The 25,148-nt window shown below is 40.4% G+C and overlaps 1 protein-coding gene across 5 annotated transcripts in view; it reads right to left on the bottom strand.

The window, feature by feature from the left end:
• Positions 1-2,510: 2,510 nt before the first annotated feature.
• TBC1D24 (TBC1 domain family member 24) overlaps positions 2,511-25,148 on the bottom strand; it is a 25,994-nt gene continuing 3,356 nt past the window's right edge. For 3 of the 5 annotated variants that reach the window (XM_026858836.1, XM_026858834.1, XM_026858835.1), the window contains 8 exons: positions 20,372-20,614; positions 17,600-18,634; positions 15,309-15,326; positions 10,736-10,894; positions 9,722-9,785; positions 7,626-7,721; positions 6,987-7,221; positions 2,511-4,764 (listed from right to left, as the gene is read on the bottom strand). In XM_026858836.1, the coding sequence (XP_026714637.1) occupies positions 4,610-4,764; positions 6,987-7,221; positions 7,626-7,721; positions 9,722-9,785; positions 10,736-10,894; positions 15,309-15,326; positions 17,600-18,558 (1,686 nt within the window). In that variant the 5' untranslated portion in view covers positions 18,559-18,634; positions 20,372-20,614 and the 3' untranslated portion in view covers positions 2,511-4,609. The remainder of the gene's footprint in view (positions 4,765-6,986; positions 7,222-7,625; positions 7,722-9,721; positions 9,786-10,735; positions 10,895-15,308; positions 15,327-17,599; positions 18,635-20,371; positions 20,615-25,148) is intronic. The other 2 variants (XM_026858838.1, XM_026858837.1) reach the window with 2 other exon arrangements.

Raw genomic sequence — 25,148 nt, 5'->3', positions numbered from 1 at the left:
GGATTCCAGGTGTCAGTGACAGGAGCTCAGCTCTGCCTATGCTGTAGCTGCAGCGAGCTCATCACTGGTGGGGCTGCACCTTGATGACTGTGTTCAGTTTTGGGCCCCTCACCCCAAAAAGGCCATTGAATGACTCGAGTGTGTCCAGAGAAGGGCAACAGATCTGTGGTAGGGTCTGGAGCACAGGTCTGATGGGGAGCAGCTGGGGGAACTGGGGGGGTTTAGTCTGGAGAAGAGGAGGCTGAGGGGAGACCTCCTGGCCCTCTGCAACTCCCTGACAGGAGGGTGCAGAGAGGGGGGATGTGTCTCTTCAACCAAGCAACAAGCGCCAGGACAAGAGGGAATGGCCTCAAGCTGCCCAGGGCAGGGTCAGGCTGGCTCTGAGGAAGGATTTCTTTGCAGAAGGGGCTGTTGGGCATTGGAATGGGCTGCCCAGGGCAGGGGGGGAGTCCCCAGGATCCCTGGAGGGGTTGAAGAGTCGGGCTGACCCAGCGCTGAGGGATCTGGTGGAGTTCGGAACAGTCAGGGTGAGGTTGGACTGGAGGAGCTTCAAGGTCTTTTCCAACTGAGATTATTCTGTGATTCTATGAGCTCTTGGTCCCCACTGGCTGTGGCATCACTGGCAACGGTGAGGTCAGCAGCAGAGAAGCTCACTCCCCATCAAAAATGAGGATGGATTTCCAAGGACAAAGTACACAATTTCACTGCACACACACAAATAGCAGTTGATCCACCTGTGAGTGCCACCCTTCATGGCTAAACACAGATCTCCATTGGTATGAAGTTTAACTCTTTAAAGAACAGCACTGCCTGCCTCTCCAATTTGTCTAGTTATCTCAACACAGAGGAAATGGGAGTTCTTCCCTTCCCTTTGCTAACTGGCCTCTATTAATAGAAGGCTGATTAACATGCTTCATCAGAAAAGGGAGAGCATGTTGAAGGGTATGATGTGTAGGAATGACAGTTTGGGTGCAGTGATGAAGTCTGTCCAGCTTGTCTGACAGCTGGAAATAGTTCCTGTGACCTGGAAACAGCTTAGATGCCTTTTACAATATTTTCAAGTTTCTGACATCAGGAGTTTAGTCTAGTCTTCTCTGCCTTCAAGACAATATTACAAAGCAAAACTGGCTTCCCGGGAAAGCAAATATGCTCTTGAAGAGATGTGGTAGCTAACGCCCAGCCTTCAGCTCTGTAGCTCCCCACCAAACAGCTGATCAGGTGATATTGTGGTTGCCGCCAGCAGGACTAGAAATTACATCAACAGTTGCTCAGTTACAAGGTGACCAAAGCACTTCACAGCTGGGGTACTTCAGATAATTTTAGCTTTCTGATAAGGTGCCCATTGTAGTAATTGTCTTGAAACCAGCCAGTGGCCTCTGCCTCAAGAGCTTTGCATGTAACACAAGTTGTTGGCTTAATTACCTGAACTTCGATATACACTTGGTCAGCAACAACCATTAACTACACAGATCAAAAAGTTGCCTCTTCACTACTGGAAAGAGAACCAAGTCACAATGCTATTCCTCTAAGATTTCTCACAACCATAATGAGAATTACACAAGGATTTGCACATGAAAAGGAGCATTCATTTTTACTGAACAAATGACTGAGTGAAGATGACACAACACTGTACAATTCCTCTTGCTAGATTATTGCAGCCTCTTGATTATTCAGGCTATTCAAATTTAAACCACACATACTAGTGCTGCAGGATGTCTGCAGCATCAAACTGAAACCATCCCTGTGACATGTGCTTCAAGACTGATAGGAATACAAATACCAGCAAAAGAAGAATCACCTGGTAATCCTTTTACCCTCTGCTGTGATTTGCAAACTCATGTAGGTCATCACTCAAATTGTTCTGGGCATAGCGTGTGCTCCAAGTGGTTGTAAATGCAGCTGTTGGACCCTGCCAGCCACCCAGCGTAATGTCTTTAAGAATGAAGATTTACCTTTAGTCCCAAGAGAAAGACTGGTTGGGCACCTAGACAAGCTACCAAAAAGGGGTCTTTTGTGGACCTTTGCTGCTGTGGGGTGGGGGGTGTTGTATCAGAAGTTGTACTCATCTAGCAAAAGGGAAGCTGACCTGAGGCCTGTGATTAACTTCTGAAAGTCACTCAGGACTCAGACACCTAAACCTCATGGATTTTGAATAATGCTCCTCAGATTCTCACACCAATGTACTGTGACGAACTTCTGAGCAACAATGACATATTTCTGATTCCAAACACCCAAATCCCTGTGCACTAAGAACAGAGCAGGGAAAGGAACAGTGTTTCTTAAATATGGCTTAAGACATGGTACAGTACTTGGGTTTTGCTGACATAGCTGCATCCAGCAGGGATGGGGAGCAAGAAAATCACATCACCATTGCAGGAAAGATTTGTTCTGAATGTAATACTAAAGTCCCACCCACAAATCCTGACAACACACAGCCTGAGGGAATTTCTAACAACAAGGTGATAATTAACGCCATTGTGCTTTTGGTTTGTTTTGGGTTTTAGTTTTTGTTTTTTTTCAAGGGCACCTCAGACAAGCTCTAAAGAGAGGAGATACAGACAAAACTGAAATGCCACCTACATTTAAGTGAAGATACTAAATGGGATACATTTTCTGAATGACTTATTTTGTCTGAGGAAGCTCAGGGGATACTAGCAAGTGCAATGTGATACAGCTATCTTTAAAGAAAAAGAATAGAAAGCAGCATCAGCTAGTATTTGTAAAAAGCCAGATATGACTATTAGAGTTCTTCCCCATCAAAATACGTAACTATAACTGAACTAGATCTCTCCTTCCAGTTCAATCAAACTTCCAGTAAACCTATGAAAAGACAGCTGGACAGCATTCACTGAGTGGGAAGTGGGAAAGAGAGGCCAGGCCCACTACTGACCATCAAACAGGGTGAAGTAATCTAATTGCAAATATAAATGGTGCAAAAGGCATCTTAAACTGTTGTATATGCAGTCTAATATTTCAAAAAAGTTACTTTGACAAAAATTCAACATGGCACCTTAAGGAGCAAATCACATTTTTTGCCAAGTTTGTTCGTTTACTTTGAAAGAGGGAACACTTTACCAAGACACACAGTATTTTCACTGATGGCAAGCTAAACAAGCCAACATTACCAACAACCCACCTGTGACCTCTGAATATTAGTATGACCCTGTCTAGCCTAGCTGAGATTTTATCACTATAAATGTTTTTCCTTTTAATGAACTTCAAGTTTAAGTAGTAATAACACTTCCCCCACTGTAATGCAATTTTTTACATTGAACTGCTGAAAAAACCAGCAATTCCTCCTTCCCTTCATTCTACCTGTAGTGGTAAATCTTACTAGCAAATGACCCACTAAAGCTTTGAGAGCATCCTGCCATATGCTCTGGATGATGTTTATATACTTGTGGTTCCATGTGCAAGAAGTTCTACAGCATATACCACAAGTTTTAGATAAAGACACTGGGCAATTGCCTCCAGTCATCTCATGCCACAAAGCACGCTTACAGAGAGCTGTATGAATTCTCAGGAATGAGCAAAAGCCTCTTTGCATCATCCAAACCCTACCAGAACACTACTGGCAAAAAAGCGTTACCTTTTTCAGGATCTCATCACTGGGAAGACTCATGATATGGAGGAACACTGTTGCCTAGAGTTCTCTTGGGAAACTCATCTACTCCCAGAATAATAATACACAGAAGATTTCCCTCCCTCCCTTCATGTACTTGTGGGGAGAGCATTAAGCTTCCGTATCACAATGTCTGATTTCCCAAACACGTAGGGATATCAGCATGGTTATTCCCAGATTTAAAGCTCTGTTTTAGCTTCCAGGAAAGATAAGAAAGGGGAGTTTCTGAGCACTGCATATATGCTCTGGCTTTCAGCTGCCTGAAACATGAGTCAGTTTGAAGCCATTATACTGATATGGAATAGGAATGTAAACAAAAATCAAGCCTTTGAGATATCACTGTCCAGTCTGGATGCCCTTCTCAGAAGCCGACTCCTCCCACAGATGCAACTGGAATGTGTCAAGGGTTCAGGTACAAGGAGAAGGATAACTAGCAGTCATGGTTCTTCTGTGAACTGAGGGCTTTCATAACTTACAAAATAGTACTGATTTGTCTGCACAATGTCTGCTCATAGTAGGGCAGTAATTTTATGAACTCTGTTCTGCGTCAAATCTGAGGTCATCAATGTTCTCTGTGAGCAGACATTTGATTATTACTGGCTCAAGCCAGATACTGGTGCCAGTGGCACATGGCTCTCCAGTACACCTCAGCCAGCTCTGTGCCTCTGAGGAACTGCAAACCTGTCCTGTGATATGGACTTGTATCCATTTTGGATGGTTTGAAATCATTACATTTTCATTTTTACATAATAACAGGACCTGATCCAGATCTCTAGCTAAGGTGTTAATCAGATACATTGCTTCACCTTTACCTGTTTTAAATAAAATAAGAGTAAACAACTAAGCCCTGTGTTCAAGTGCACCACTTAGTAATTACTAAAAAACACTGAGTCCAGCAGAAATTACATTCTAACCTGGCTCCTGCATTGGAGTTTGCCTTGGGAATCCTAGGACAATTGAAAAACTAGTTGATTACTTATAGTCACATCAGCCATTCATGGTGTCTCTGAAGCCCCACACCTCCAAGACAGATATCTGGAAGCTTTCAGAGCACAATGGCTGATTATTGAAAGTATTGCAGTGGCTGGTTCTTCCATGGTTCAGATCTGCATCGAGGTAAAGAGCCTGGCCATCACCACCTCCTGTGAAGAGACAAAGAGAAGTGTAAGGGCATGTCTCCCATTTCTTAGGAAACTGCTATACAAAAAAACCAAAAAATGACTTCTCATGGGAACAGCTGGAGGTCCTAAGTGATGTTCGCTTGTTGTCTTCATGTCTAATGAGTATGATCAAATGCACAGCTTTTAAATGACACTGTTACAACTGGATGATTTTTTTTTTTTTTAATTAAAAAAACCCTAGTAATGCAAGTCAGCAAGAACAAGCAGCCTGACTCAAATGCCTGCATTTAAGATTTGTTTTTTTCAGTGATGAAGGATTTTGGAAGCTAACAACTGCATATTTCCCTCCAATAATGAAAAGAAAAAAAAAAAAAAAAGAATTCTGTTAGCAGTCAAAAATCAAAGCTGGGAGAAGAAGATCAATAAGTATCAGCACTGGATCGGTCTTCTAAATCACCTGCCACAAGTGGGGTCTCCCAGGGATTGATACTGGGCCCAAAGCTGTTTAATATGTTCATAAGTGATCTGAATGAGGGGATCAAGTGTACCCTGATGAAGTTTACTGAGGATACCAAACTGAGTGGGAAGGGAGAGCCACCGTACAGCTCTGCAAGGGAGCAGCTCTGTGGAGAGGGACCTGGGGGTCGATAAAGATCAATAGGAGCGAACAGTGAGCTGCAGGGGCAAAGAAAGCCAGTGGGATGCTGGGCTGCACCAACAAGGGCATCACCAACTGAGATAAAGAAGTCATTATCCCACTCTAGTCAGTGCTTGTCAGGCCACGCCTGGAACGCTGTGTTCAGTTTTGGTCCCTGCTATAAAAAAAAAAACAGGTGTCCAGGCTGGAGAGGGCCCAGAGAAGGGCCACAAGGATAATCAAGGGACTGGGAAACCTGCCAGATGAGGAAAGTCTGAGAGAATTGCGTTTGTTCAGCCTTGAGGAGGCTTAGAGGAGACCTTATCACCATGTATTAACAGGGTGGCTACAGAGAAGAAGACGACTCCCTTTTTCACAAGGAGTAACATGGAAAAGGTGAGGGGTAATGGGTACAAGTGACTCCTGGGGAGATTCTGACTGAACACAAGAGGAAATTTTTTCACAGTGACAACAATCAACCATTGGAATAATCTCTCCAGGGAAGTGGTGGATTCCCCAACACTGAACACTTTCAATATTCAGCTGGACAGGGTGCTGGGCCATCTTGTCTAGACTGTGCTTTTGCCAAGAAAGGATGGACCAGATGATCCTTGAGGTCCCTTCCAACCTGCTATTCTATGATTATAACACACATGAAAGTTTAAAGCATTTTGGTTATCTGTGGGTCTATGCCAAGATTCAGAGAGCTTGTAGAGAATGCAGTGAAGTAAAATAGATTTAGGCAGAAATGTGTTATGAAAACAAAAAGGAAGATTCCCATATTACTTACAGGGCAACCATCTAAGAATAGCTACCAAAAACATCTGAAGAATCAAAAGGGTGGAAATTCTGTTCTACAGCTGGAACCATGTACAACATTCCTTTCTACTATCTACTACCCAAGCCTATATTTCTCTTATTACTACCCATAGTATAATATATGACAAATACAAGTGACACTCTTATCTAAGGCTGATAGAAAGAGCTGGTGGGATATATGCTCAACAGTAAAGGTCTCTGAAATATCTGTAATACATTATTAACAGTGATTTCTAATCTAGTTACAGATGCACTGAAGCTTTCATCAGCCTTGCTGATACTGTAACAGCCCAACTTCTGGTTGATTAGAGCGTGTGCTGCTAAGTGGGAAATCTGCCAACAACTGATGTTATAGAAAAAATTGCCAGGCTAGCTGCTCTCCTAGCAAGTGTCAAGTAAAGCTTTTTTGGGAAAAAGACACCTATGATTTTATACCTGTTCTTTGTAAATCCCATCTAGGTGACAACTTCACTAAGCAGGCTTTTGCCCAAGTCAGCAGCATCACAGATCCAATGGTTTCAGGAGAATTAACATGTTTTAGAGTTTACCCTGTGTTTTAAAAACCTCAGTGCAAAGTCAGCTTCTCTTCAAGAAATATTTCTCATCACAAATTAGGCAGCATGGAGGTATGGCTGTGCTAAAGCTATGAGTTACTATTATGCTTGATATGCATTATCTCTAACTGTAGTGATACTGAAATACATATATAGTAAATACAGGTGACTCTCATGTAAGGTGGATAGGAAGAACTGGAAGGCTATCTGCTCACATTCTCACACTGACTTACCTATAATGATGCACTCACTGCTGCCAGCCATGAACATGGAGGCTGTTTTGGAAGGCAAGTTGAAGTGCCGAGCTGATAAGAAGGGAGAAAGGCGATCTGAGGGGTCTGATGGGACACTGCCAGAAGAGAGGGTGCTGGAAGCTGGTGAGGCATGATTTTCTGGCTCTGAACCAGTTGTGGCCAGTTCTGGGTGTTTTATGATCACCCACTCGTAGCGTTCCACTTCTGGCTGCAGCTGCACAGTGATAGAGAAGAGTAAAACTTTAGTTAGTGCAAATGCACTACACAGAGCTCTGCACAGCAAAGAACATTCCCGCCCTTCAGACTCCACCTGCACGATTATAGGCCAGATGTTATTTTCTTTCTTTACACCTTTGCTTTTTAGGTGACTGAAGAAATGATGCAGTGTTTTCTGAGTTACCTTCTTACATCTTTTAAGAAAATATTCTGTGCAAGGGGAGAAAAAGGGTTAACACAAAACTGAAAAGTAATATTTTCTCCTCCAATTTAAGAGTTCATTAGACTTCATAAACTAGGAGGGCATATAATCCATCCTCTTCAAGTGGAAGGGAAGTAAGAGTTACACCAGTACAGCAGTTATGCCTTGCTATTGGGTTGCAACAACAGAATTTTACTCACCCTAAACACAAAGCACTCCCCAGTTCCAAAGAAACTCAGCTTGTTCCCTCCTCGCCTGCGCTCGCTCCAGTCAGTTGACAGATAAGCACCACAGACCTAGCACAAACAGCACTGTCAGGAGGCTTTCCACTGAAGAAGAAAGTGTGTTAAACCAATTGATATCAACATTTCATAGTCCAGAACTAAAGGTTTTATTTTAGTTTGATTTTGAAAATCTCTGTATCAGTGAATTAAGGGCAGCACAAGTACTTATATCCAAAGATAGATTTAGACTGCTTTAATCCACTGGTGGATACCCTTAAATCCTACAAGTTTCATAAATTATTTCATATCTCTGAGGCCTTTAAGGAGAAATGTTCTAACCTAGGTCCAGGTACCAAAACACAAATCACTTCAAACTTGCAAAGCCTGACTTTCACTTCCTCGTTTTGGCATCCAAAGTAACAGCATTGTCACAGGTGACAGAATGAGCAGTTCTGCCTGAACAGCTTCTGGTCATGAACAGTAGCCTTGGTGGCTTCCTCCAGTTCAAACTGTAGGTTAAAACCAGTTTAGCTAAGCCAGTGCTGAACTAGCTCAGATATCTAAAGCAGCCTCCTCAAACAGCATGGGGTTCACTAGCTTACAATAAAGAAAAACATAGCCTTAGAGGGCTGAGCTCTTCTGTGCAGTCTTTTGTTTGCACTAGAAGAATTTCTCGCTACCAGCAATAAGCATCACTGCCAAGTGGACACAGACCAAACAATGAAGCTCCAAGAATGGGATGAAAGCAACTCTGCTTTTTTTTACCCCCCAGAAACTATGGTTAAACGGAATTGTTTTAAGGTACATTTACTGTTTAGTCTCTACCAGCATTACAAGCAGATCTCCTAGGACAAAACTACTGAAGAGCATTTTTTTTAACATAGATAAATCCTGTATATAAACAAAAAGATGGCAGAGAACTCTGATCTGATATGCCCAAAATACATGAAACACAGAAAATCAGAGGCAAATTTTCTTCTTTCGAAAATATAACTACAGACATAAAGGATGAATGCAATCCTTTGCAAAAAAACAAAACTCCCACACTTTTCTCCCACTTTTTTTTGACTGGACTATTGTGTTTTTGTTTGTTTGTTTGTTTTTGAAGGGAACGAATCATACTATAAAACCCGGCATCACTTACAAAGCCTGACTTTTAACATGCTCCAGGACAAGAAGCAAAATAATAAATATTTTCCCTCTTCCCTTTAGATACCATGGGCATTCTATAAGCCACTGGCATGTCAATGCAGGCCTGGGATGCCCAGAAACCATACGCAGATTTATGAAACAGCCTGGAGACTTAGCATTAGGTAGATGCAAATAAGCACAGAAATGGGCCTAGAATATTTAGGAGTCATGTACAGTGGCACAGAGAACCAACCTCATTACAGGAAGCACTATGCACCCTCCTTCAGAGGTTCTGGGAAGCCTTCTTGTTTTATGCATTTTTTTTAAAAAAAGGCATGAGATGAAGCTAATGTTTCTGGTTTCACATTATGTTGTCCAATACTGTCATAAACAGTAGAGCAGAGAAGCAACACTCATCAGGTAAGGCAACTGTGTGCACTCCTCCTCAGATTCTCAGAGCTTTCTCATTTTTATTTTTTTCAAACAAGAATTAGATGAAGCTAAAGCTTTTGTTTCCACATTATGTAGTCCAATATTCATACCATTTAAATTCTGCTACCTTCTCTCCTCATATCCTGGAGAAAATGAAAATATCTTCTATGATTCATGAGTTTCTTAACACAACTCCCAGACTCTACCTCTGATTCTGCAATTAAGATTCTGTTCAAGAGCAAAATGAGTTACTCCAGTCCATCATCCCACATTGCTTAGAGGAGAAAGAATAGCTGACCAAGACCTAGTTTATAGGACTTACCCAAGAATGCAGTCCCATCTTCAACAAATGGAATAATTTAAAGCATGTATTGTTAAAAAACCAAAACCAAACCCCAAGCAATTTTAGGTCCCTTCCTTCTTCCTTTTATTATAAACAGTTGTGTGGTGCGATACAGCATTAGTTAAGTGTCTGAAAACCTAATTTAATCAGTTGCTTTTCACCTCACCTCTTTTGCTGTGGTCTTAATGAGGAGAAGAGTTGGTTCGTGTCCCTCGCTGTGAGAATAGAACCTGAAGTGCAGAGTACACAAAAATGAGCACTCAACTACTACCAACTGCAGCTTTTTTCCTCCCTAATGTCAGTCACCACCACCTCCTCCAGCTGATGGCATGGCAGAAAAGACATCCAAAGACTAAGCAAATTTCTGCAAATGCTTTCTACAGTTCATCATAAATAATAGAGTTGAGTATAAACAAATATTCTTAAGCAGTTCTCTGTACATTTGTTTATGCCTCTGCAGAAGACCACTTATCACAACAGTGGCATTTCGCAGCATTTTGGATTATGACAATTTAAAGAAAGTTGTGCCCTGAGGACTACGGTTTTCTGAAGAGCTTTTGGTTTTCATAGAAAATAATTATGATGCATTCTCTTTATTTGGTTTTGCTTTTCCTTACAGATAGGCCTATGGGGCTGGGACAGCAGACCACTCCCCACCTCAGTACCTCAACTGCAGATGTTGAAGTCATTAGTAGGAGCTATCGGATTAGAGTCTTCTGTGTCAAGTGCAAGGAGAACTCATGCCTAGTTTATCCCACTTTAAAAATAACAACAGATACATAGGTAAAGGAATCTCCAGTTTCCAGTTCTCTTATTCTTTGAATCAGTTTGAATGTGGTTATCTATCAGAAGAGCCTACAGAGCAGCCCCTGAGTTAAACCATTCACACCCAGTGGGGAATGAATGAGTCTCAGACCAGCATATTCTGTGAACTGATGCAACTTTGATTCTTCCAATTGGTCCTGGACAGTTTAAAATGGCTTGCCATGTTCTGGCATGTGAGGTATCCTGGTCAAATGCTATAGCCAATAGGAATTTCCCACATTTACATGCCATCGCTAATAATACTCTTCAGATCAAGTTCTGATTAGGCATGGCCTTTTTGTCAATCCAGCAAACAGTTCAACAGTTGCTCTTTTTTTGCCCTACAGGAGAGAAGAGTGGGGAAGGTTTTCCTTACCGGCTCAGACTACAGCCGTGTTCCAAGGTGGTGAAAAGCAAGAGGGGCTGGCAAAGTGCAAATCGCTCTGGGATCCATGACCAGATATCTCGCATCTCTTTCACACTGACAATTTCAGACTTGAAGTTCTCAGCATGAACTGCTAAGTGCACATTCTGCCTGAAAAGTACAATACAAACATTGAGAAACAATAACAACAAAACAAGTTTCAGATTACTGGACAGTAACACGCAAAGACAGCTGAACACTAAAAGGCTCTGGTGGACATGCTATTGTTCAAAGCTCCAGTCCATGGGATTAGAAGGCCATGATTTAGCAAAGATAATAAACTATTGCAGTTTAACATAATTCTGTAGTGATTTGGCCTTACTGAAATACCTGGAGCGATTCCTCTGTATGGCAGCTGTCACCCACACCACAATAGTGAGTCAGCTAGAATAAGCATGATCTTAAACAGATCAAATTATATTTGCTGTTTGAGACAGTCTTACTGGCATTAGTATTTAAGCATAGAGAACAGAACACCTAAAGAAATGGCCAGAATCTGAGAGGAAGAGGTACTACTTTTTCCCCCTCTGAGGTCTTGCTTGTATCATGGGATTAGAGAATTCCTAAAACCCTCAGAAACCTTAGAAGAATCAGTATTACCAGGCTAAGCAATTTTAATCCAAGGCAAATATTTGAACCTTTTGTAAAGTTCCACCTCTTGGAAACATGTTATTACCAATGACTTCCATTTTACTAAGAACCAAGGAAGTTCCTAAATTCATAGTTACAGATGGAGTCTGAAAACATGAAGGAATGCTAGACACACCAGAAAGCAAACCCCCATAACCCTCAGAGGGGTCTGATTTAATTATAAGAGCTGATTTACGGCTTTTAAACACTTGAAGGTAATAATAACACTAATCATCACCATCTTAAACAGTCTTAATTTCTCAGATTAAATAAGCACACAAACTCAAATCCTGGGGATTAAACAAGCGTTGCTGCATCCATGGCTGATGTTAAAGACTTTTAAAATGCAAGGGTGACAGCCAAGTACATGGTGGAAGTGATATAGGAACTTACACAAGATACCAGCCATTAGTTAAATAAAGCTTTAGGCAGTTTGCGCTGCATGCAAGGGTTCAGTTGCAAGTATTTGCCAGTTTCTGGTGGTTTTTTTTTGATAATTACACATTTCGTTCCCCTTAGTTTCATGGAACTTAAAGAGGACATCAATACTGCATATCTGCATGTATCTGTATAGCTTAGCTCACACTCTCTGAAACACACAAACCATACATTTTGTATTATTTTTCTTGCTTGTAGGACCAAGAAATCAGCAGCATTTGCACTGTACTTTAGAGCAGTGCTTGCCTGGAGATGTTGGGAAATGCTTTCTGAAATTTACTATAGCTGTCTTAGTATCAGCATTTCTGATGAAGTGACTCCTTAGCCCACTTAAAAAAAAAAAAAAGAATTACTGCTTCCTCTAGCAAAAGAACAAAACCACTACCTGCACTGTTACCCTGCATTATTTAATTAGCAAGGAACTTATATGGACACCTATTTAAGCAAGCTGCAACTATTAAAGGGTTTTAAAACTTGAGTATCATTGACTAGGACATTATTTATGCTTTTAAACAGAGCAAGCTGAGACACAGGAGAGATTCAGCTGAAGCAAAGTATGAGCCAAGACTTGAACCCACATCTTCAGAATCTTTAGGTCTCAGCCTTCCTGGTCCTGTCTGGTCTGCAGCTAAAGACTGGTGGCACTGCAGAACAGAGCTGAGAAATAAAGCCTTGATTTCAGTTCATCAGAAATTAGATGTTTCTCACACTCATGGAATTAAAAAACATTCAGGGCAGTCAACTGGTTTATTAGATTGAATTTCTGGAGGAAAAGTAATGATGATAAATTGGCTAGGAGTTAGTAGCAAGTATCAAAATAGCTTTAAACTTACTAAACCTCAAACAAGCAAGCCTCAATTATTTCTATGTAAATTTTTCACACTTACGTGAGCTGCTTAAGCAACTAAACTTAGGTGTTTGTTCCTAAAAGGCTCTCAACCTCTGTGCACCTTTTTTTTTTTTCCTGTTCCTTCGCCTGGCTACTATGAACTGCTGATTTAAGGACTCTCCGACCCAGACCCCACTCGAAGCCTGTGTTCAGCAGTATTCATGGTAATACATCACTTTCAGTACCCTGTGTCTTCCTACAACTTTCCCCTGTAGGTGGAATATCACCTTTACAAACAGATCTTCCTGATTTTCAAGAAAGCATTTACCATTGTATTGGCTGCTTAAAACTATTCCAGGCATGCCATTCCTGCCCCTTGAATACCATGGCGAATCATTATATATATATTTAACATTACCATTCAGTTAGTAAAACCTAGACCACAGCTTGACTGAAGGATTTGAAATAAAATGACCTGCTATTTCCCAGTCATAAATCACAGCTGCAGGTGCTTAAGACTGAAACCTGATCCTGTGTTGAGACCAGTGTCAATACACAGCCTGCACCTACATCAAACCAAACTCCGTGCTGCTTAACAAAAATACAGGGTTTTTTTTAGGGGGATTCAGAAAATTGCAGCTAGAGTTACAAGTATCTAACCTTTATTCATCCTCTCATTTTTGACAGTATTTCTCTAATGACACTGAAAAGCAACTACCCAACTGAAGTAGATGATTTTCAAAGTAATAAATGAGTGAAAATGAACAGTACACAAGTTAGCTAAGGAAAAAAAACCCATTTTGGTCTATACTGATTGATGAAAATTAAGTTTAGCTTTCACTATACTAGAGGTCTTTCAGGGTTATCTGGTAAAAAGCAGTTTGAGAGAACACTGAATTTGGACTGGCACTGCATTAAAGTCTACCACTAGAACTGAACAAATTCATTAAGATTTTACCCTGCATTAGCATTTTCATCAGTTCTTCATGTTGGTTTATTCAGATTGGCATAACAAGTTTCTAATGATTACTGATGTTGGAAAAACATGTTCAACTGTTATCATCTCAAAGGACATTCAATTTAGAAAAGTAGCACAAATCAGGTGTTACTGTTACAAATCAGCTTATTTGCTGTTTTTGTAAGACTGTTGTTTTTACAGCTGTATCATTAATACAATATGCTTTGGAGACCTTGGAGTTCCTGGAGATAAAGCCAACGTTGACAACATGTGGTAGCAGCTGTCACAGTGGGTATACTCTGTATGTATTCCATGACAAACACACACCATGCTCCAAGGTATGACTCACTGAATTACATCTTCCTGTTCTACTTTGTTTGGGGTCAAATCTTACGGTGTCTACACTATCTTTAAAATCTATTATAATTTCAGTTAGGCAGGGTAGAAGTGATATGTTATTTTTGAGTCATAAATGGCAGTATAAGTCCTATGTGGTGTATAAGCCTGAAACCTAATCTTGTGTTGAGATCAGCGTCACACCCTACAGCTACCTAAGTCCCCTCAAACCCAAACTATGTGCTTCCTAACAGAAATCAAGGATTTCTGCTGCTTTCAGAACATTGTAACTACAGTAAAATAATGGATGTTGAAGATTGCTTGCCTGGAATTAACAGCCTGCTGATTTATGAGAGGTAAAATCCTTGGCATATGAGATATAATATGAAACATGCTTTGGTAAGTGTCTTAAGGTGTTCTTGCAGTCATGAAAACACAAGGAAATTAATTAAAATTTTGTTTTTATAAATTAGTACAAATGTTAGTGTGCATCACTCACTAAAGTTAACTCAGGGCACCTGCAACAAGGCCAGAAGATTCTTAAAGGTATATAAATTAAACACACACATCTGTCATATTCAATACTGACAGGGCAGCCTTTCTCCTTTCCAAGTTCTCTGCTTATCAGGTATCACAATCCACTGGGTTTTGTTCTTTAAGATTTGCTTTTCAGGCCAAGATTTGATGAATGACTTCATTAATGTTATATGGCTGAGTAACTCTGACCTCCTTGACACAGGCAAATAGTCTTGTCATTTTGCCTCTAAAAAACCCCTACCTACTTAAAAATAAATATAAACTAGTATGAATAGAGACAAGTCACTTTCAGAAGTGTGCCAAGTTGGCTTCAGTCCAAGGTCTTTCCAATGAACTGCAGAAAGCTTGCAAAGGAGAAAAAAGTCGAGTATGTCTCACAACTATTGCAAAAGCATTACCAGGTCTGGATGTGGGACAACACCTAACAGTTCTGAAGATATGTTACTTGAGATATTTTAAAAAAGAAAAAAAATACCACTTTTTTGTCCAGTGTAGAAAGGACTTGTATCCCACCATTAACATTACTCTTTTCCGTTCTGGAAAACACAGGCTTGTATTGCTCTATGGAAGTGCTATGGTGACTAGCTTGGCCCGTGACCACTTATCTTAGAACTCTGCAGGTGCTTTGAACTAACTTTGCAAGAGTGTCCTCAGATGTTACACAGCAATCAGATGCTATAATTGTTGTCCTGCTTCTCCTGCCCCAGCATTAAGCAGTAATGACAGCCTTGGAAACAATAACCAGCCAAAGACAGAAGAGACAAGCAAAGTGAAAAGATTCAAGTGTTTTAACGTACCTTTTGGGAGATGCAACACTGCAAACAGGAGGGGTGCAGTGGGTATGGAATTGACAGAAGGAGTATGTATAAGGAGAAAGACAAAAAAAGATAGAAAAGATCAGTGATTTCCTACATCTGCAACAAAGTGAATGAAAGGAGCCTGGAGAGAAACAAAGCAAGGTTTGATTCGAATCACTAAGAATGAGTTTTTTTTTTTTTTTTTTTTTGTTTTTGTTCCTTTTTTACTACCTGCTTGCAGTTACATGACTGGAAAATAACTTATCATCCCCTTGCACAGACCAAACACATCTGGACAAGAAAAATCACATTGTAACAAGCACTGGAGAAAAGCTCCCTTCTCCAGCACCCACATCTGCCTACACTGGGATCCAAACTGAGCCAAGCTCACAGGAGTACCACGCTAGGGGACACTGAGAAGTTTCAGTATGTCTACAAAAGTAGCCAAGAGAGGGTAATGGTTTCTCATTAGCAACTCTGGATGGTAATGCAGTAACTACTGGCATTATCTGGGTACAAATTCACTGTATTTTGCTTTGAAGGTATCACTTTTTCTGAGCAAGAATACTTCTACAACATTTAACACAGCAGACGCTTCTGGGGTTTCTGTGGTTGGTTGGGGTTTTTTGTTTGATTTTGTTTTTTGTTTTTTTTTTATAATTTTGGGTTTTTAAAATTTTATTTAAAGCTCTCATTCTGTTGCTGAAGAATATACTCAAAAAGGGTATTAAAACTCTCCTGAACTTCAGTACAGGAAGAGAAGATACACACTGGAAGAGTTAATACTTTTGGCTGCGAATTCCAAATACAATGGTCTGAACTCTACCCGATGTGACATTCCAGTGGCTAAAGGCCTTGGAATATTTGAGACTGACAGAGCAGTCTCTTCCAAGACATGAGCAAAGTAAAGCACAAGCTAATTGTAAACCAAACTGAGAATCTAAAAATAAACCTTTGGAAAAGACTGTAGCGACCTTTACATTTATTTAGGCACATGAAAGAGGTTCTGCTAACATTTCTATTGTTTTATAGGCAGAAATCTGCTAAGTATATATTTCAAGACCATGAAATGATATCTTTTTGCAACTACTGTAACTAATCAGCAACACAACTGGCTGCAAGAGCTGAATACATCAGTGACTAATACCTTTTGATTTTTGAAGATTTAGAGAAAATGAAAGACTGTCCCTCTAGAATATCAAGTTCTAGATATCACACTTACTGATCCCAGTAGACTTCTGTAAGTCATCTTCCCTTCAGAGGTCAGGATAGATAATAAAGCTGTTCAACATAAACTCACATTTCAAAAATGGTTGGGAGAAGTTTACTGCAGCCACATAAGGGCTTAAGAGAAACAAAACATGGCTACAACAGCATTTACCTCCACATACATCTGCACTTGGCAAAAGAGTAATTTTGTTTAGATTAATATATTGCTGCCTTTTTTATATACATGGACAGGTCTTTTGGCTAAGCCTTTCATTATTGTGGCTTTTACCATCACACTGGAGCAGGATTTCATTTACTAGTTTCACAGCTGGTTTCTCCTCCCTCCATTTCTGAAAAGAAATTGTGATAATGCAAACATTGCTTGGATGAGCATCCTCACTCTTCTCTTTCATGGTTCTTTCAAAATCTGTCATAAAAATAGGTCAACTCCTAACTATGCTTACTATATTCTTGACTTCCAGGAGGCTTGCAGTCAAACTAATTTCAAAAGTAACCTGTAAATAAGACCTACTTCTTCCCTGCTCTGTTAAAATAACTCACCAGTTAAGCAAAACATTTCCAGCTGGGACAGCGCTTGCCTACAGAGACTGCTGAATTCACAGCACTGGTCAGCATGAAATTGACATTTTATACAAATAATCTCATATTTAAGAATAAATTTTCACATTTGTTTGGGTACTGTTCTTCCAAGTACTTTATCAGTGTTTTTTCCAGCTTTGCTAAAATACTTTTTAGTTTAAAAACACCTTGTGAAAGATACTTTTGAGATACAATACTTCCAGTCACTGTGTACCTGTAAAAAGTAATTATAAATTCATCACTAAGCTGTAAGAAACTGCTTTGTTTCTCTTGTAGAGTAACATTTCAGTTACACTTCTCATTACAATCCCAACAATGCTTAATTTGGGGGCTGCTGACCTCTTCTGCAGAGAAAAAAACACAGCAGAGATACCAGCATGTACCAGTTGAGCTTCTGCACCAGTTACTCGGGACTGAGTGATTGCTCATCACACTGGGAAAACTCACAAGACCACTCATGCTACTGATAATGAGAGCCCTACCTTTTCTGTTTGACTGTGATGCCCTTCTGCTGCAAAGCCTTCTCATTGGCCATCTGCAGAAGCTGGATCTCCTTCCGTGAGAAAAGGCGGATAGCAAAGGCTTTTTCCAGAAGCCTCTCTGGAGACACTGACTTGGCAATGTCTCTCACAAAAGCTCGAATGTCCTGCTGTATGCTGTCAGACTCCATGGGCTGCCCAGCTCTGACTTTGTGAAAAAATTTCAGCAGAGCCAGTGCAACGCGATAGAGAACTTTGTAGCCCTCCACCAGAAACACATCAAAGACCCGAGCAATGTACACCATAGGCAGCTCTCCGAAGAGCCACCGCTGCCAGTCGGAGTAAACCTCCAACACGTCCTCGGACACTGCCACCATCAGCTTATGTGCTGCTTGACAGTACTTGTTAACCAGGTCACCAAAGGTCATGCAGGAGGACTCAAAAGCCAGGAATGTCTGATCGATGAGCCGCTTCGACGGGTCATTGCAAGCAAGGATGCGACAAACCTGTTCAAAGCACTCTGCCTCATCTTTGCTGTAGTGGAGGAGCAAAGCTATCACAGAAGGCAGTGCTGGGCAAAATGATATGTCTGGGAACTGATTCGCAATGCACAGTATAATCTTCCTGACTGCCCCAATGCCTTCTGCGTTCAAGCAGTACGTGGGGACCAGGCTGTTATCCACAAACTCTGGTAGTGGAAGGGAGTTACTGTTACGCTTTCCAACAATCTTTACAACAATGTCCCGGTACACATTTGCATCTGGGGTCACTGTGCGACATGGGATATTGCTAATTAGTTTGTGGTACACTTTGGCTCTCAGAGAGTGGTTCTTGGCCCAGTAGCCCTGGCGGGCCAGCTGCTTGAGCTCCTGGAACTCTGTGCAGGTCAGCTCCTTTGCATCCTGGCTCTGGACAGTAACATCCATTTTGTCCCAATCCACAAAGCGGCTGTATTCATCCATGGCTCCAGGAGAAGCATATCAGATAAATCATGAGAATGGAGACCTTATTTGGTCATTAAATGACTTGCAGCTTTTTCTGCAAAAGTAAGAAAAATAAGAGGCTTAAGTAACAAACAGATAATCTCCCATTTTCTTTAGGAACACACACAGACATTCAACTTGATCCTGCAATGCCAAAACTGTTTCCTAAAGCAAGGAAAGTTAAAGATACATGCCTTTTTATTTTTAAGCCAAACCTTACTTCCATTCTGTCAATAACTCATACTGAAGTAATTTATCAATGGCCAGCCAAGGGGCTGATTCTCAGGACTTCTCCACAGGAAGCTGATTTCCCTAACTGAAGGTCCAAGCTGAGGCATGGACTCTTACGTTAACTTCTCACTTAGAAGAACAGAAGGCTCCTACTTCAAAAATATCCATTGTAAAAAGCCTGTTCAATTTGCAATCTCTCTTTCTAATTCTGTGGGGAAGTAACTGTTATTTATACTACAAGGATGCAGTCTCATGAGCAGCTTACATTGTCCCAAGACTGTGTGGCCAGTGACAAGATATGCCAACCTACTGCTAGCCACAGCCATGTGTTCCCAGTAATTTCTTTGTGCTGGTACTAGCACTAGCATGGCCACACAGTCACTGAGATTGTTAGTCTGGTACAATTTTTCTTTTCCATTGGATAAGCAAAATGTGCAGCTGTATGGCTGGACAGATTAGTGCCAGAACAAAGATGAGTGCAGGACAGAACCACTGACTGCAGCACAGGCTCAAGTAAGCTTCAAACAGCTTCATGAAACTGTTTCTTAATTCTCTCGAATACTTCAGTTTCTGGTCCTGACCTTGCACACGCTTCTATCAAATCACCCTCTAGAGGGCCTGCTATCACCAACATCAGATTTTAAAAGTGCACACTACTGCAATAGCACCAGGAGCTGAAAGATCACGTTCTGGCCTCTAGTTCCTTGAACCATGTGTTTACACGATCTACCAGTTGATCCAGCTTTAAAGTACCCCTGTGTCCCAGCAGACAGCATGACTGCAGTCACTAATGGCCATATCTGAATCAGCTTTAATTACATCAGTGCAAAATTAGAAAGGAATACAATAAAATGCACCAACAGCAGGCAACAGTTTGCCCAGTGCTGGAATGTCTCTGCCAACGTGTCCCTTGGTGTCAGATTAAAGCTAGGAAGCACATGGCTGTCAATGCTGCACACTCTGCAAAGACAGACAGTCCTATAAAATGCAACAGGCCTATAAAACTGTTTTGTACAATTAAGACATCACATAGCAAGGTTAAATCAACAAAAGCAGTTACTGAAATGCTTCCAAAGAACCCTTAGCCATTTCTGTGTCACCAGACTGGAGAATGCATGGAACCTGACATTTATCAGCACAGTCTGTCGTACAACAAGTGCAATTAAAACGATTTGAAACTCATAAGGTAGATACAACATCAGAACAGACAACTCATCCTCCCTACTCTACTACAGGAAAGTTAAACAAACATTTTCCCTCAAGTAGACAGAGGTTTGTAAGTATACACTTAGCATTAGCTTGGACCACCATACATTTAATTCAGACAGTTTTAAATTCTGACTAAATATTAATCTGGGTATTTTAGAACTGCAGGCTGAAACTCCAAAATTTAATTCCTCTTTTAAAAGGTTGACAGCAACAGACAGGAGTCTTTCAGAGACTGCTTTTAGATGGCTCTTTTCTACCAAATATTTACTACTTTTTTTTTCTTTTTTAAGTAAAAAAAAGATTCTTTTTGAGACATCTTTATACAATGTAAGAGCAATACAGAAATGCTCACCATTTCTTTTCGTTGTATTCTTCCACATCTGAAACTAGTTCTCAGAGTGTAATTAAAGGAGGCAACACATTGTCCCGACTTCAGTTCTGAAAGTGAGATATCTTGCGATGTTTGGAAATGATACCTCTCAGTGTGAGCTGAGAGAGTGTCTTCAGGGCATGCACAGACAGCAACAGTAGGTTATCAGTCCATCACAGTCGGTGTCAGCTCTGTGGAATTTAACGTTTTTCTGCCATTCTCCACCTGGGAATCACAGGGAAACTCATTATCTTTAATTCAAATCCTAGAATAAGATCCTTGTGCAAAAGAAAAATTTAACCCTATTTAGCAGTAATCAAAGCATGAAGAGATGAACCATTCGGTTCATGGCCATATCAGCAGAGAAACTATTACTATCCTGTGCTTCCTGGAGTCTCCACTATGCAACAACTATCCCCTTCTGCCACCATCCTTTGGGAGCTGCTTATATTTATATAAGGGAGGGTTAAGTAAAATTTCCATTATAAAAGACAACTTCTAAGATATGCAGAGTTACATCTTGGCTGTCCTTTTTCCTGTAAACTTCTCCCTTCTCCTTACTCCTTCCTGTCTTATTTTCCATCATTCAGAGACAGAGGCATATTTAGAGGTTTCATCAAACAACCATTATTCTTTCTGGAAGTTACTGTCCATTCCAGAAACTAATGAATATTATGAGTATGTGCTCCACAGCAATCTCACTGAAGTCTGTGGCTACAGGATGGAAGTCAGACTGCCAGAACTTTTGATTTGAGCTTACACTCTTATACATACTTTGACTGGAGTAAATCTGCTGGCTCTGCAAGTAGGTCTGGCTGCTTATGTTTTTCAAAGCTCTAGATGCTGCAAGGAAAAATGACAGCAAAGCAAATGCACATTGTCAAGGTTGCCAGAGCATGACCAGCTCTTAACTGTGCTTGCAAAACCAACAGAATTAGTGTGCTTCAGTGTAATGGTGCATAGCTCCTGACACTGTGCCAACAGCTACTGTAAGCCAGCAGGCTTCAAATGGGGAATATTTACTTGCCAAAGGAGAAGAGCACAAGAAATCTCAGGAAAATTCCAGCCAGCCTTCATCTCTTCCTCCCACTCCTTCCAAAACTTTCTCTATCCCTCTGGGCAAGCCCTCAGTCTTCTGGCAACCATTTAAAGAGCAATGATTAAGTCTGAGCTGGTGGGAAGAGTAGACAAAAACTGTCTTGCATTCAGTAGCAAAGGGCTGGCTGTGGCTGTCTCCTACCCATCTCTCCTACCACAAGGGAGCAAGCAGGCAGTGCAGACTGTTGTATTTGGAGGGATGGAAGGCTGGTGTGTCAGTTAAGGAGTAAAAGTAGAGGAGGATGGCTGTGTAAGAGTGCATGCCTGTATCAAAGTCCCATCTTTACCTAAACTACCTAGCTTTCACTTACAAAGAAGGGGTAGGACACAGGCAGAAGAGAAAAAAAAAATCTCAGAATTAAATGTTTGTATAAAGAAATGGTTAAAGGCAGGCTGAGACACCCTATACTCCCTTATTGCAACAAACCTCTTTCCTTCTAAAGTAAATTTAGAGAAGTTAACATCACGTTGTATTAAGTATCCTCTAACTAGACATGGGGACAATGTGATGGATCAGTACCTGAACTGCACAGAACTGAAATGCTTTCAAGTACCTGTTAGAACAGAACTATAAGGGGATTGTAAAAAATAACAAAATATTTACATGACATAACAGTAACAAATCTTGAAAGTTACCTTAAACGTTCCCCCTTAAAAAGGGGAAGCAGTCATTATCTTTTCTAATCAGACTGACTTTTATAAAACAGTAGGAATTAACACAGAAGAACAGAACCAGGAGAAAAAGCCTTTTCTTAGTAACTGCCACACAATTTTGAGATTGTTAATCTATTAGTCTATAATGGAGCTCTTCAGTTAAGTGCAGTATAAAAACCCCTAACACAAGTGAGAAATAGAACTTGAAAAATGTATATTGAAGATATGCCAAAAATGGCTGTAGAATAGGCAAGATTTTTCAAGGTTAAGTTTAAACTGCAAAGCAACCAAGTAATCATTACAATTCAAAACCAAGCAATGACCATGGTAACTGGAACTGGCATGATTTCAAGTCAGTGACTAAATTTTTAGGAAATATTTAGCTTGCTAGTCTAGCCACATTTTCCATTCCATTGCTTTAGTTCTTCCCATTGTCATTTGGGCTACTTTCAGAAGACAGCTGAAAACTGCACTGAATTTGTATAAATGTACAGCAGTGAAGCCAAGCGTGACAGTCAAATTCCAACACTGCCTGCGAAGAAAAATTTTATGAAAGTGTCTAAAAATAAAACAGCAGGAAAAGAGAAGATTTGAATTATGGGGAATATAAGGCTACAATTTTACTAAAGATAATGTGGCTAGAGACAACTTTTTTTAATTCCTGCATTTTGGAAAAGAAAATTATTCAACTGAAATATCTGAAGTACAACTAACCCAGAGGACAATTATTTCTTTCAAATCCAGAGTACACACAGTGCTCCACACTAGTGAAATATTTACATTCTAAGCTTCTTAAAATAAATTCCAAACTTGGCTAAAACCTGAGATTATTTGATTTGATATTGCTTTTAATAATCACACAAAAGTTTCCTAAAGAGAAATAATCAGAAAAAAACTTGTGCCCTATTCCACTTAGGTATTCTTGCAACTTTGTGTTCTGAAAGTTTGACTACAAATTAATAGCTTATTAGGACACTTAATTCAAATCTAGTGTAGCTGCTCTGTAACAAGAACCCCAATTTTTCATCTTAACCACAGTTACAACACCTTTGATTCAGCTATTTGCTATGTACTGTACAGATACAGTTAGATACTGATGACAAAATTTTGGCATGCATTTTTATAATGTGCTAACAGAAAGCAAATATTTTCTTTTGCTGCCCTACAAATCAAGCCTAACGCTAGACTCCCAGACCTGCAGCACATTGTTTGCTGTTTATACTGTTGAGTAGTGATGTAGCCAGGGCAGAGACTCAAGTCTATTCTCTTTCATAAACTCATTAATCTAATCCATTCAGAAGGCACATGAAAAGAAAATTAGAATTGCTTCCTCAAGACTGCTAGATATTAGTCCTCATCCCAGTAAGAGAGAAGTAAACCCAAAACTATGAGTAGATGATTTCTCACCCTTAAGGAATACTCAGCCATGTCTGGAATGCTTGCTTCATACACCAAAGAAGCTGACAGAAGAACAAAGCAATGCAGCAAGACAGTTAACTGCAGAATTAACGGCAACCAGCAGACAGTTACTCTCTCCTCCCTGAGTACTTCAGTGCATTCGGCAGTCTTCCCCAAGCCCAGACTTACAGCAGTGTACCTTGACATCTCTCCTACATGGATCTGAAAACAAGAGTGGACAGCACCCTTCCCCCAAACACCTCCTGATCCGAAGAATGTTTTGTCACATTTACAGCTTCAGTTACTTCCTATGCCACTCATCACTGAGGAAGACGTATGCATCAGAGCCAAAATTAAACACTCCATTTAGCACTAGAGCAAGCTGCTCAAGTTGCAATATGTTTTCTGTACGTGTATATATACTTAAATGGAAAGTATATTTGTATTAACAAGATTGAGGCTGAGACTGTGATGAGCTAGTTGTGCTTGTACATCACTTGAACAGAAAAGCCTTCCCTGTAGCCTGCAGACAAGGCTCCTCATTCTACCTGGCCCAGCCTAGCAGATGTACTGTTAAATCCCACTTGGAAAAGGCCACTATTTTTTGGAACAGAAGGATAAAAGCAGGAGTATACATTGCATACAGGAGCAACTAGTTCATCTTGTGCAGGAGAGCAATTTGGAACACATTGATGCGTTCTGGAGCAATGATCCATTTCAGTAGAGTACACAGTTCGATGGATTGCTTTAACGAGGTTAAGTGCCCTTCGATCTCTTTATAATTTGCCCTAGGCACTGTGTACAGCACAAGCTGGACTCCAGGAATACAATTCTGAATAATATTCTAATACTAGTTTGCCAATAACAATAGGGTATTAGTTAGCTGCTTCCTGATGGTTTTTTTATATTCTTTTGGGGCAAAGTCTAGAAACATCTCACTTTTCCTGAGTAACTGATAAAGACCTGATATAAGAGTACATTACAGGGCAAATAATTTTAGGCATCTACATGAATTCTCTTGAGATGTCACCACTGCATACAAAGCATAGTCACAGAAGGTTTGTCCTAGAAACCCATGCTTTCATTCTTAGGAAAGTACTATTGCCTTCTTAAACAAGGTCTTAAAATTATCTGTGATTAATCTATCATGTACTTTATAAAAGTCAAAAGTTCATATGCAGAATGAGCTCTTCACTGCTGGCCAGATAAGTGACAGTAGCTTATATTTAGGAGAATGTGTATGCCTTATATCTGCAAGCAGGGATCCTCCTTCCCATTCCCTGCTCTGGGATGACAAGCACTTCTAATGCTCAATCATTGTAGATACTGTGAGCTGTACTGATCATTAAAATACCACAGAGGAACAAAATAAACACACAAAACCCAAACAAAAGTCTGCAAAAAACCACAAAACACTCTTGTTGAAAAATTGGAAGAGAAAAGAAATGGTTAATGGTTCCACAAAGGGTCAAAAAGGCTAAAGAACAGAACATTGTAAGATGATACTGGATGGTAAATGTTATCAAAGACATAGATCAGGAGCTTTCTGTCCTGCCTACAACATAAAAAAGCAAGGAACAACTAGTAAAATTAAAGAGAGAAGAATTCC

The sequence above is a fragment of the Athene cunicularia genome (assembly GCF_003259725.1).
Source record: "Athene cunicularia isolate RWA chromosome 14 unlocalized genomic scaffold, athCun1 chr14_part1, whole genome shotgun sequence".
Lineage (NCBI taxonomy): Eukaryota > Metazoa > Chordata > Aves > Strigiformes > Strigidae > Athene > Athene cunicularia.
Note: the sequence above shows the minus strand (reverse complement) of the source record. Positions and strands in the feature narration are given on the sequence as shown.